General features: G+C 40.7%; 2 protein-coding genes across 7 annotated transcripts in view; one reads left to right on the top strand and one right to left on the bottom strand.

The window, feature by feature from the left end:
- Positions 1 to 44: 44 nt before the first annotated feature.
- Positions 45 to 5,500, bottom strand: MRPS18C (mitochondrial ribosomal protein S18C). Of its 3 annotated transcripts, none has more exons than XM_054029063.1 (6): positions 5,332 to 5,500; positions 4,575 to 4,633; positions 1,842 to 1,925; positions 669 to 726; positions 245 to 304; positions 45 to 166 (listed from the first exon to the last, which is right to left on the bottom strand). In XM_054029063.1, exons 1-6 carry the CDS (start codon positions 5,402 to 5,404, stop codon positions 90 to 92), a joined length of 411 nt encoding a protein of 136 aa, XP_053885038.1. In that variant the 5' UTR covers positions 5,405 to 5,500; the 3' UTR covers positions 45 to 89. The 3 variants fall into 3 exon arrangements, with proteins under 3 accessions (XP_053885038.1, XP_053885037.1, XP_053885035.1); XM_054029062.1 differs by having other exon boundaries at positions 45 to 154; positions 5,305 to 5,498; XM_054029060.1 differs by having other exon boundaries at positions 5,305 to 5,494.
- Positions 5,501 to 5,641: 141 nt separating this feature from the next.
- Positions 5,642 to 12,901, top strand: part of HELQ (helicase, POLQ like) — a 32,201-nt gene continuing 24,941 nt past the window's right edge. The window contains exons 1-4 of one of the 4 annotated variants that reach the window (XM_054029054.1): positions 5,935 to 6,000; positions 7,783 to 8,002; positions 9,070 to 9,463; positions 12,143 to 12,321. In XM_054029054.1, the coding sequence (XP_053885029.1) occupies positions 9,154 to 9,463; positions 12,143 to 12,321 (489 nt within the window). In that variant the 5' untranslated portion in view covers positions 5,935 to 6,000; positions 7,783 to 8,002; positions 9,070 to 9,153. Of the gene's footprint in view, positions 6,001 to 7,782; positions 8,003 to 9,069; positions 9,827 to 12,142; positions 12,322 to 12,901 lie in introns of all 4 variants that reach the window. The other 3 variants (XM_054029052.1, XM_054029051.1, XM_054029053.1) reach the window with 3 other exon arrangements.

Here is a 12,901-nt window from a genome sequence, read left to right as displayed (position 1 = left end):
GTTAGTATTGTGTTACAGAAGTAAAGGTTCTGGTAATGAGCACAAACATTATAAATAACTTTATTGTTTTATGCACAATTTACATAAATTTACTCCGGATGCCTGATATCACAAATTTTTGGGTCATTAAGAAATGTTGGATCCTTGTACACAACTGGCATAAATCCTGCAAGAAATTAATACTGGTAAGTGTTTAAATAAAAAATAATTTTGTCTACAAAAACTAGTTTACAGCTATGCTTACCAATTACATGAGCTCTTTTAATGGCTTTTGAAATTTCTTTCTGTTTCTTCCCACACAAACCTGTAAAGACAGTTTTTTAGCATCTTATTTCAGGTATCCAAACAATAGACTCAGTGATGAGGTCAGTTATTAGGGATTCCCTTGGGCCTTTTTTAAAGGCCTTTTTTCTTACTAGAAAATAGATAAATCAGATTACAGAAACTATTAGTATGTAGAAAGTGTACAATTCAAATGTTTGAATTCCTAATCATGAAAATACCCAGTTATGTCATGTTACTCGGTGGTTTCACAATGGATAGTAATTGTTACCACTAAGATGGTTAAATACAAAATGCTAAATTTTAATATTAGCCCAAAGTAAACACTTGTAATAAGATAAACAAAGATTACTTGTTAAATTGACATTAGACTACAGCTTACATACCTGTTATATGTCTGCCATAAATGCGACCAGTATATGGAGAGACAAACTGGGACAGAAGCTATTGAAGAACCAAAAAGTTTAATAAATATTCTTGCAAACCAGTAACTTTAAACACTATTTTTTTAAAAAAAAAGTTGTATTCTGACACTATTCTATGCTCCCTATGTTTTGGCATTTGGCATTATTTGCCTTAAAGAACTTACCACAAGAATAACCTGCTGGCTTTTAAACCAGAATTTAAAAACCCTGTATATTAATGTTCTAAATAGGATCACCTTTTCTGTGGCGCTCATCTTAGTTCTTTACAAATATTAAGAAATTAATTAGCCCCTCACCTCCTATGGTTATTATCATCTGCATTTTACACATCAGGAACTGAGTCACACATTAAGGCCAGAAGTATCTGCTAGCTTTGGAGGTCCAGTTTGAGAATCCTATGGCGTGAGAACTCCCATTAATCTCCACTGCAGTTGTGATTGCTCAGCACTTCTGAAAGTCAGAGCCCGAAGCATCTCAAAGAGACAGCTGAAAAACTGTTGTGTCTTTTTGCAAAACTGAACTTACTTTCCTGAGGAAAATTTTTGTATACATTATCAGCCAAATAAATGAATACTAACTTCCCCTACAAGTTAGTACATTAAGCTCTTCACTCTTCTGAATGTCATGCCTCACCCACACAACCCTGTGGGGAATGTCTCCTCAAATAAGGCTAGAAGACCCAAACTATTCTGTAAATAAGATTTCAGTCTTCTAGTCACTCAAAGCAAATGATAGTTCAATCGATTATTGTCCTAACCTCCTGCCCCTTGTGGAGAGCCCTACAGCATCAGTCTAGGTTTGCATGCCGTGCTCATCACCATAAAAATCATACCTGTGCCCCAAATACATCCCCCAGCAGTGCCATTAAAAGCCACAAAATGAAATTGACTGTCAATTTACCTCTGCTTCTGCAGTTGCAGCATTTCCTCTAGTTAGTACAAAGAGAACAAGCTAGTGGGGAGTATTGCTCACACTCTCCCCCAACTTCATACCCTTCATTTCTAGAATTGAACCCCTCTAGTCCCATTTTTCCCTGGTTCCTCCTGCCTAACTAGCAACTACCCCACAAAGGCAATTGTTTGGTCAATTGTATAAGACAATCACTGCACAAATTCATATTGTAAAGAATCTCACCTGTACATTCTTGTAGTCTACATTTATTCCACACAAGACACATCTTTTAGGAGGATCCTTATAGGGGTTTTCCATTTCAACTGGCTGAAATAAGAAGTAGTTTTTGGATTTTTTAATCCCCCCCCAATGAGACAAAAAATAAAGTGGCTATACACAAAAGAGGATATTCTACTTCTTGATTTCATTGGAACACAAATAAAAACATTCTGTAAAATTGAAATGAAGGCTGATTTTAAGACTTAGCAATAGCACGTCATTAGAGGCGGTTTCATATGGCAAACCTGGACCTTTGCTTCCCAGGCTGCCATAGGTTAAAAGTAGGGCTGTTGATTAATCAAAATTAACTCACGCTATTAACTCAAAAAAATTAATCGCAATTAAAAAAATTGTGGTTAATTGCAGTTTTATTCACATTGTTAAACAATAGACTACCAATTTAAATTAATTCAATATTATTGAATGTTTTTCTACACTTTCAAATATATTGATTTCAATTACAACACAGAATACAAAGTGTACAGTGCTCACTTTATTTCTATTACAAATATTTGCACTGTAAAAATGATAAATTCAACTCACCTCATTCAAGTACTATATTGTAATCTCTTTATCATGAAAGGGCAACTGCACTCAAAATAAAACAATGTAAAACTTTACCTACAAGCCCACTCAGTCCTACTTCTCGTTCAGCCAATCGCTAAAACAAACAAGTTTATTTACATTTATGTGAGATAATGCTGCCCACTTCTTACTTACAACGTCACCAGAAAGTGAGAAGAGGCGTTCGTATGGGACTTTTATAGCTGGCATTGCAAGGTATTTACTTGCCAGATGCGCTAACCATTCGTATGCCCCTTCATGCTTCGGCCACCATTCCAGAGGACATGCTTCCATGCTGATGATGCTTGTTAAAAAAAATAATGCATTAATTAAATTTGTGACTGAACTCCTTGGGGGAGGAGAATTGTATGTCTCCAGCTCTATTTTACCTGCATTCTGCCATATGTTTCATATTATAGTAGTCTCGGATGATGACTCAGCACATGTTGTTCATTTTAAGAACACTTTTGCTGCAGATCTGACAAAATGCAAAGAAGGTACCAGTGAGAGATTTCTAAAGATAGCTACAGCACTCCACCCAAAGTTTAAGAATCTGAAGTGCCTTCCAAAATCTGAGAGGGATGAGGTGTGGAGCATATTTTCAGAAGTCTGAAAAGAGCAACACTCTGCTGCGGAATCTACAGAACCTGTACCACCAAAAAAGAAAATCAACCTTCTGCTGGTGGCATCTGACTCAGATGATGAAAATGAACATGCATCTGTCCACACTGCTTTAGATTGTGATCAAGTAGAACCTGTCATCAGCATGGACGCACGTCCCCTGGAATGGTGGTTGAAGCATGAAAGGACATAAATCTTTAGCACATCTAACATGTAAATATCTTACGAAGCCGGGTACAACAGTGCCATGAGAATGCCTGTCCTCACTTTCAGGTGACATTGTAAATAAGAAGTGGGCAGCATTATTTCCCATAAACGTAAACAAACTTGTTTGTCTTAGCAATTGGCTATTTTTGAATGCAGTAATTTTTTGTACATGATTTTACATTTGTAAGCTCAACTTCCATGATAAAGAGACTGCACTACAGTACTTGGATTAGGTTAATTGAAAAATACTATTTCTTTTGTTATTTACAATGCAAATATTTGTAATCAAAAATAAATATGTAGTGAGCACTGTTCACTTTGTATTCTGTTATATTGAAATCAATATATTTGAAAATGTAGAAAACATCCAAAATATTTAAATAAATGGTATTCTATTATTGATTAACAGCACGATTAATTGTGATTAATTTTTTGAATCGCTTAACAGCCCTAGTTAAATGTAGAGATACTGATCTTGTCTGTAAGGCACTTTTCTACTTGTATGTATAGAGGCCATCATCTTAGTATTGAGCAGTTAACTCTTCCCTCCTCCCCACGCTATAAAAGAAATGGCTTTTAGTTTGTTCTATGTAGCACCACCATGACAACTGCTGGAACTCAATAGGTGGAAGCAGTAGGTTTCCTGGTCCCCTTCCTTGCTTGAAGGATGCTCCTCTAGGAATAATTTAGGGATGAATGTGACTAGATTAAGGCAAGAGGAGGAGGAGGGGTGGCTGAGTGGGGGATGCAGGGACACATGGGGACAGGGTCAGATGTGGGGTCTGCATGGCGGAGACTCCCTAACTATCGTCCCACCCCAAAAAAAGACTGTTCCATACTTCTCACACCCACACCCAACAGCCCTCCAGGTTCACCTCCAGGCTTCTTTGCAGCAATTACTTCCTTCTCCCTCAGCTCCTCCATTACCCCTGACTCCCCCAAGCCTTTCCACTCCTTCTGAGGGGTGCAAGAAATAAGTTTCTGTATTGTAGTTTAAATGCATTATTACTCAAATTTATATATTAATATGCCTACTAAGGAATCTATTTATCAAAAAACATTTCCTGAATCATTGTTTCTGTCTGTAACAATACAGACAAAAACATACTTGTTGACAGATATTTTGAAATCAATTACTAAAATTGAAATTGCCATGATTATGTTATGTTGAAAATTAAAATATGCAGATTTTTTTATTTTTTGGCACAGAATTCCCCCATGAGTAAACTCATACTTTTAAGAGCTGTTTTTCACAGCACTGTAAGCTTAGTTAACAACAAAATGTGTCAAATTAATGCCTCTTACCAGATCCACTTTGTGGGCCACCAGTTCCTGCTGTGAACTATATCCCCTTCTCCACAACACTGTTGCCAGAACAAAATAAAAGCGACTGTTAAATCACTTTAAAAATACTGCATCTAAACAACAACAACAACAAAAAACAATTTCCTGCCTAAACTGAAAGTTGTGCATCTTCCAAAGAGAGAAGTGGGTTGCTTGCATAAGGAGTTTTTCCATTAAGAGATTATGCACAGGGTCGGGAAGACATTCTCTGAAAGCTCAACGTCTTCACCTGCTGTTTGTTTCCCTATTTTAAAATACTCTTACAGGTGCATTAATGTAACATTTCTGAAGTAGGCAAGAGACCTACTGGCAGCAGGGATCCTGTAAACACCAACCTCTGGCTCCATCCGTGTGCAGGGAACCCTCCCTCCCTACACTAGACCAGGGTAGGGGTGATGACAGCCCGGCGTGGCTCCCTGAGCTCTGGCGAGGCCATCCCCGCCTGCCTCCTGCGGGGGACAACCCCAGAGGCTTCAGAGGGGAGACACGCCGGAGCCCCTCGTCCGTGGCGGTACCAACCCAGCCGGGTCAGTGCTCTGCGGCCCCGGCACGCTGAGGGTGGAAGCTGGAGGCGGGCGCTGCCGAGGCTGCGGCCCGGCCCTGCGGAGCCGCGGCTCCCAAGCCGCAGACAGAGCGCGGACACCGGCCAGGTACTGCACGTACAGTCCCTCCCGCCCCCGAGGCCTCTCACCCGCACAGAAGGCGCTGGCGCCTTTACCGGCTCCCAGGATCTGCTGGAGCCTCCCCCAGCCCCGGAATGAAACCACTCGGGTGGCGGTGACCGCCGCCATCTTCCTCCTGCTTGGCCCTTCGCGGTACCCGTCCGGCTGTTTCTACACTGTGCCGCGGCCACCGGGGCTTGGCGTCCTTGCCCCGCAAGTAAAAATGCTACCCAATCAGAGCGCAGCTAGCCACAAGGCAACCAATGGGAACACGAGCACCGCGTGACGACTTCGCTCCTCTGTCTTTTCTTTTTACTGGTTGGTTGAAGGACGGAAATGACGTTTGGGACGGGGTGGGGCGTCCTGTTGGCTGACGGTTGGGAAGCGGGAGGCTGTTTCCGATAGGATGCCCCGCTCGCGGGGGGCAGAGGGGAGCCCCCCCCGCCTCCCCAACCCGTCTAGCGATGGCGTCGCCGTTGCTCCTCGCGCCGCTGGAGGCATTTCCCTGCTCCAGAGGCCTGGCGGCCCCCGCCCGGACCTAACCGGCCCGGGGCCCGAGGATGGAGGGGGGCGGTCCCGCGGTGCGCAGGAGGAGCCGGTCCGCCTCTGCCCGCAAGAGGAGCCGGGACCGAGCCCAGTCCCGCAGCGCCTGCTCCCCTCCCGCCCGGAAGAGACCGAGCTCTGGGGCCGGGGAGGAGCCGCAGCCCGCCCCCTCCAGCCCCGAGGTACGCGGGGAGCAAGCAGGACGCCTGGGTTCACTCCCCATCTCCCCCTAATGGGAGCGAATGAGGTTAAGCGGTTGGGGACGGGTAAACCGGGCGGCCCTGCTCAGGGGAGGGGCCCTGCTGCTTTCTCAAGCCAGTCGTTCCCGCCACGCAGCGTTGTGGGGAGCTGGGTCCCAGGCCACAGTGTGGGGCAGCTGCGGGGGGTCAGAGCAATGGTTCCTCTAGCTCAGCGTCCTGCCCGTGGCCAACGCTAGATATTTCAAAGGGAATGAACAGGGCAACTCTCAAAAGGTCTCTTCTCATCTAGTCCCATCCTTCGACAGTCAGAGGTTTAAGGACACCCAGACCAGTGCATCGGGTTGTGTCCCTGACCACCTTGGCTAATAGCCAGTAATAGAGCTATCCTCCGTGATATTTCTGGCCTTCACAACAACCCCTGGCAACAAGTTCCACAGGTTGATTGTGCGTTGTGTGAAGAAGTACTTTCTTATGTTTGTTTTAAATCATTATTAATTTCATTGGGTGATCCTGGTTCTTGTGTTAAGTGGAGGGATTAATAACACTTCACTATTCGTTTCCTTCACACTATTAATGATTTTATAGACCTCTGTCATGTCCCCTCTTAACTGCTTATTTTCTAAGCTGACAAGTCCCAGCCTTTTTAATTTCTCCTCCTACGGAAGCTGTTCCATATGATTAATTGTTTTAGTTGCCCGTCTCTGCTCCTTTTCAAATTCTAATACATCTTTTTTGAGATGGGGCTACCAGAACGGCAAACAGAATTCAAGTTGTGGGCATATCATAGATTTATATACTGGTTATTATGGTATTTGTTGTTTTATTATCTATCTCATTTGTTTTCAGAGAACTGTCCACAATAAGGTCGATATCCCCTTTTTAAGTGGTAACAACTAATTTAGACCCATCATTTTGTACATGTGATTTTTTTTTCAATGCATGTTACTTTCCACCTGTCAGCATTAAATTTCATCTGCCATTTTGTCATCTAGTCACCCAATTTAGTGAGATCTCTTTGTAGACTCTTTGCAGTCAGCTTTGGACTTAACTATCTTGATTAATTTTGTATCATCTTCAAATTTTGCTACCTTCTTGTTCATCCCCTTATCCAGATCATTTATGAATATGTTGAACAGCCTTGTTCCCAGTACAGATTATTGGGGGACCCCACTATTTACCTTTATCCATTGTGAAAGCTGACCATTTATTCCTACCCTTTGTTTAATGTCTTTTAACCACTCCACGAGAGGACTGTCCCTCTTATCCCATGTCTGCTTACTTTGCTTAAGAGCCTTTGGTGAGGGACTTTGTCAAAGACTTTCTGAAAGTCAAAGTACACCATATCCTCTGGATCACCCTTGTCCACATGTTTGTTTGACACCCTCAAAGAATTCTAATAGATTGGTGAGGCATGATTTCCCTTTACAAAAGCTGTGTTGACTCTTCCCCAACATAATGTGTTTATCTCCATGTCTGATAATTCTGTTCTTTACTCTGGTTTCAACCAGTTTTCCTGATACTGAAGTGAGACTTACTGGCCTGTAATTGCTAGGATTGCTTCTGCAGTCTTTTTAAAAATTGGCACTACATTAGCTACCATCCAGTCATCTGGTACAGAGGCTGATTTACATGCCATGGTTAGTAGATTGGCAATTTCATGTTTGCATTCCTTCAGAACTTTTGGGTGAATACCATCTAGTCCTGGTGACTTAATTTATCAATTTGTTCCAAAACCTCTTGTATTGACATCTCAATCTGGGACAGATTTTTAGGTGACCGATCTAAAGAAAATGGCTCAGGTGTGGAAATCTCCCTCACATCCTCTGCAGTGAAAACTCATGCAAAGAATTCATGTAGCTTCTCCACAATGTGGAGACAATGCCTTATCTTCCTTGACTGCTCCTTTAGCACCTTGTTCATCCAGTGGACCCACTGACTGTTTGGCAGGCTTCCTGCTTCTGATGTACTGAAAAAAAAAATTGCTGTAAGTTTATATCTTTAGCTACTTGTTCTTCAAATTCTTTCTTGGTCTGCCTTATTATACTTTTATATTTGACTTACCAGAGCTTTTGACTTCCAGTTTTTAAAGGATGCCTTTTGCCTCTAACCACTTCTTCCACTCTGTTGTTTAGCTATGGTGGCATTTTTTTGGTACTCTTACTGTTTCATTTTGTTTTTTATTTAGGGGCATACATTTAATTTGAGCCTTATTATGGTGCAGCACTTTTCCAAACCCCTTACCTTTGTAGTCCAGGTTTATATGCACTTACCCCTGTCCCCAAACATATGACAACTCCCTGGTAGAAAGCATTAGTGATCCTGTGTTAATTCAAGTTAATTGGCTAATTTAATTGAGGTAACATGCATTTTTGTATGTGCTAATCTAGACTCTTTGCCAGGGTATGCAGGTTTATGCTTCACCCTGGTCTGACCCTTACTCACTTCCCCTCCCAGCTTTGTTACTTACCCTTCACTCCGTACCTCATTGCATCTATCTGTAAAGCATCTGTCTTTGTAAAGCACTTAAAGATCTTTTCATTTTAAGTTCTTTTGGAAAAAATGCCACCAAATGTGACGGAGGGCTTATCTAAACACAAGAGTTGGCCCACTTCAACTATATTAGTATAGATAAAGCACCCCTTGAGTATGAACAGTTGCACTGGTGAACAGGTGGCTGATATCAGTATAGTTTATTTCTGAATGGGAAGGGGGAGGGGGAATAAGGTATGCCAATATAAGGCATCTTTATGCAGCTTGTCGACGCTGTGTTGTACCAGTATAACTAGCACTGAAATAGTTGTACCAATATGAAATCTGAGTGTAGACCAAGTCTCAGTGATTTAGGACCACAAGTCACTTTAGTGCTTTTGAAAATCCCACCCATTATCTTTCACAAATAGAATGAAATGCACACTTAAATTACTCATGAAATTGAAATCTGGCTTAATTTTGGTTTTGAGTCAGATGTTTCAGATATAAACCTGTCAGCATGTGAGTCAGCCTCCCATTTGCTGTTGAATATTCATAAATATACTTTTTTTTTTTTTCCAGTATAATAATGACAGCGAAGAAGACCTGTTTGGTGACTATGACAGCTTTTCTGGAAACGATTCTTTGTTAGCTCAAGTTGATAATATGGAGCAGGAATGTATTCAATCTATTGACTTGACTTCATGTACTAAAAACATGGAAGACAAAGCTACTGTAGAGCCTGCATTTGGGTATCTTCAATTACAAAATGCCAAAAGCAAGGAACTAATTTTTTCTGGTGCAGGAAACATTACTGGTTTCAGAACTGAAGAAGAGAATCATTTGAGGATCACAAGTGAACAAGAGAACAGGACTCTAGAACCTGGAGACTGTTTTTTAGATGACTTGCCATCTTCACAGCTTCTATGTTTTGAGGAAATGAATAAGACCTCAGTTGATTCTAGAAAATCATCAGGTACAAAAGAGAGTGCTAATGACATGAATTCTTGCCTTGATAAAATGTTGAATCAGTCGTCTTGTCACCATAATGCAGAGCACACCAAAATAAATAATGAATTGTCCCTAAGCACCTCGTCCAACTTGAGTAAAAGAAAGAGTCTCAAAGATCACCTCAAAAATACTATGACTGGAAATGCCAAGGCTCAGAATCCACAGGTTTCTAGAACTAAACAGCTCAAAGAAGCTGTTCTGTCTGAAGAAATTTGTGTTGCCAAGAAAACCATTGAAACTTCTTCTGTTGATATTGGCCCTTTTTATGGGTTACCCAGTAAAGTTAAAGATCTCTTAGTACAGTTCCGAGGGATTGAAAAACTTTATGGTAATATCCATTAAATTTTTGTTTAAAAAATCAGTTGTTTGCTTTTGTGTTACAGTGAGTATAATATTTCCAGCAGATTGATGCAACCTTTTCATCATGTATTTGTGGACAGTAAGTTTGTTGAGGTGGAATTAGTTAAAATTAAGTACCCATAAATTCTAAGGAAAAACCTTTCAACGAATGCTGTAGCTCAAAAAGTGGAAAGCAAGGAAACTTAAGGTTACTCTTAACTTTTTTTTTAAACATTAAAATATGGAAACTAACTCTGTCCTCCATCCACACTAGGCATTCTTTGTGTAACCTAACTCTCTTTTGAGAACTTAAAAGCATGATAAGGTCGTCTTAAAACTGTAGCTGAGGCAGGGTGCAGGGAAGAGATGGTTGCTATTTACCACTTTTGCTAAGAAATTCTGAAAGTTTATTTTTTTCATTGTATTTGCCTATGTTTTGTAAATAGGCTGGAGTTACATTGTTGTAGCTACTTAAAGTTGTATGTTCCTGTGTTTACATTTTATGGTAAGATTGAGTTACTGGATCAACAGAAAGAATAGTGGCTAAGAAGTTCTTATCCAAAGGCACCTCAATTTCTGTGGCCCCTAAAGGATAGAAACATTCTTAATTTCTCAGTTTATGGTAGAATGTCTTCTCTTGGAAAGCTGAGATAGGCTTTGCCAACTACTTTGGGGTTGTATTTGTGTCTAGATAATGTCACATTGAGTATTTCCATTGAGACGTTGTGCTGTTGGTTTTATGACTCCTATTTTTGAAGATACAGGAACTCCTCACTTAACGTTGTAGTTATGTTCCTAAAAAATGCGACTTAAAGCGAAATGATGTTAAGCGAATCCTATTTCCCCATAAGAATTAATGTAAATGAGGGGGTTAGGTTCCAGGGAAATTTTTTTCACCAGACAAAAAACTATATAATATATAAATACACACACACACACTATAAGTTTTAAACAAACAATTTAATATTAGTACACAGTGATGATGATTGTGAAGCTTGGTTGAGGTGGAGGAGTCAGAGGGTGGGATATTTCCCAGGGAATGCCTTACTGCTAAATGAACTAGCAATTGACTGAGCCCTCAAGGGTTAACTCTCACACTCTACAAGGCAGCAAGAAAGGAGGGAGGGCAGACAGAGACACACTCTGTGTGTGAGAGAAAAAATGTGTATTTCCCCTTTAAGTAGCTGACCCCAGGCTTAAGTACACTGCCCTGTTAATTAAATCAGCTTGCTGAGACTGCAGCTACTGCCTAGAAGCCCCCTCCATTGTGTGTCCCCCCTGCTCTATGGAAGATGGGGTAAGCGGGGTGCAGAGGGGAGGGGGAGACACCCTGACATTAGCCCTCCTCTTACCCCTTCCCCCCGTACAGCAAGCAGGAGTCTCTGGGAGCAGCTCCAAGACAGAGGGCAGGAGCAGCACATGGCAGTTCAGGGAGGGACAGCTGCTGCACAGGGAATTTAGGGGAGTGGGGAGTTGATGGGGAGCTGGTCCACCCTGGTTCCAACCACCCACCAGCTAGCTGCAACCGGCTGCTCTTCCTGCAAGCAGTGGATAAAACAGGTGGCTGCCAAACCATGTTAGAAGGGAGCATTTCACAACTTTAAACGAGCATGTTCCCTAATTGATCAGCAATTTAACATTGAAACAAGTTAACCGGGAGGACTTTAAGTGAGAAGTTCCTGTATACATAATTCAGGTGCAAGGTTGCCTGTTGGGTTTTAATAGTGTGCAGGTGATAATATGTGGGTGGAATTAAGGTTGTTGGGATGACCTAATCTGGTAATTTTTTGGTAATGTCAAAATGAAATGGTTCTTTTAGATATCACCAAAACATTACTTTTCACTGAACCAAAAAAATTGTATTTGGCAAACTGGACACTAATTCTCAAATAGTTTCAGGTCAACCAAAACAGTATATTTTGGCAAATAAAACTATTCACCGAAAATATTTTCTCCAGCTGTATCTGGTGGTCAATCCGTGAAGCTGTTTTTAATTTCTCCCTTCTGAAAGCTGTTTAAGTATCTGGGCAATCTGAATGGCAAGTTGTTGCTGTAGATGCTTTAATACCTATATGCAGGATGGAGCCATCTGTATGTAGTATATTAAAATATTTTGTTCTGTGGGCACTTACAAGAAGGAGGGTTGGAAGGCTGGATCATCAGAAATGTTCAGTACTTTATCAGTGAAAGCCATCTGAGACAATACCCATACCCTTTAGTTTTACAGAAAACTTGCATTTTGATCCTGAATCAGCATGCATGTGAGAGGAGAGGCGGCAAAATAATTTTTCTTTTAATTTTACAGAGTGGCAGCACACTTGCTTAACGTTAGAATCTCTGCAACAAAGAAAGAACTTAATATATTCATTGCCAACCAGTGGTGGAAAAACACTTGTAGCTGAAATTTTAATTCTTCAAGAATTACTCTGCAGGCACAAAGATGTTTTAATGGTTCTGCCATATGTGGCTATTGTCCAAGAAAAGGTGTGAAAACAGTGTTTTGTTTTTTTGTTCTTAAATGAATATTACTTTTTATACATGCATTTTTTTTACCAGTGTTGGAAAATTAACTGTAAATATTTTAGGTCCTCTGTTAATCCATAGGAGATTTCTAGTGAATATATTCTTGTGTATCTTGAATAAATATCAGCCTGGAAATTAAAAGTATGTTTCTATTTTCTAGTTCAATTAAGAGGCTCTCAAACAACTCTTTGTGATGAAATGTACATTGTCTATAGTTAAGGATATCCACGTTAATTGTGTTGTGAAAAATTAGATTTGCACTGAGCTTTTGGAATATTATTGCCTTGCTCTCAGTCCCTTCTAATTCAAGTCTACTCTAAAATCCACGTTGACATTTAAATAATCTTGCAAAAAAAAAAAAATAGCTGTCTAGTGTAACTAAAGTGATTTATGGAGGACAGATGAAGTATTTTTCACTGGTTTGAAAAATCTCAACACCTGAAAGACTTGCATGCTAAAATATTTTTGTTGTTAATAAGCTTTGATTTCACTTTTCACAGTAGTCATTTGTTCAAGTAATAATTCTTCTTGTCAGCTGTAT

The sequence above is a fragment of the Malaclemys terrapin genome, chromosome 5 (assembly GCF_027887155.1).
Source record: "Malaclemys terrapin pileata isolate rMalTer1 chromosome 5, rMalTer1.hap1, whole genome shotgun sequence".
Lineage (NCBI taxonomy): Eukaryota > Metazoa > Chordata > Testudines > Emydidae > Malaclemys > Malaclemys terrapin.
This window is presented reverse-complemented; position numbering and strand designations above follow the sequence as displayed.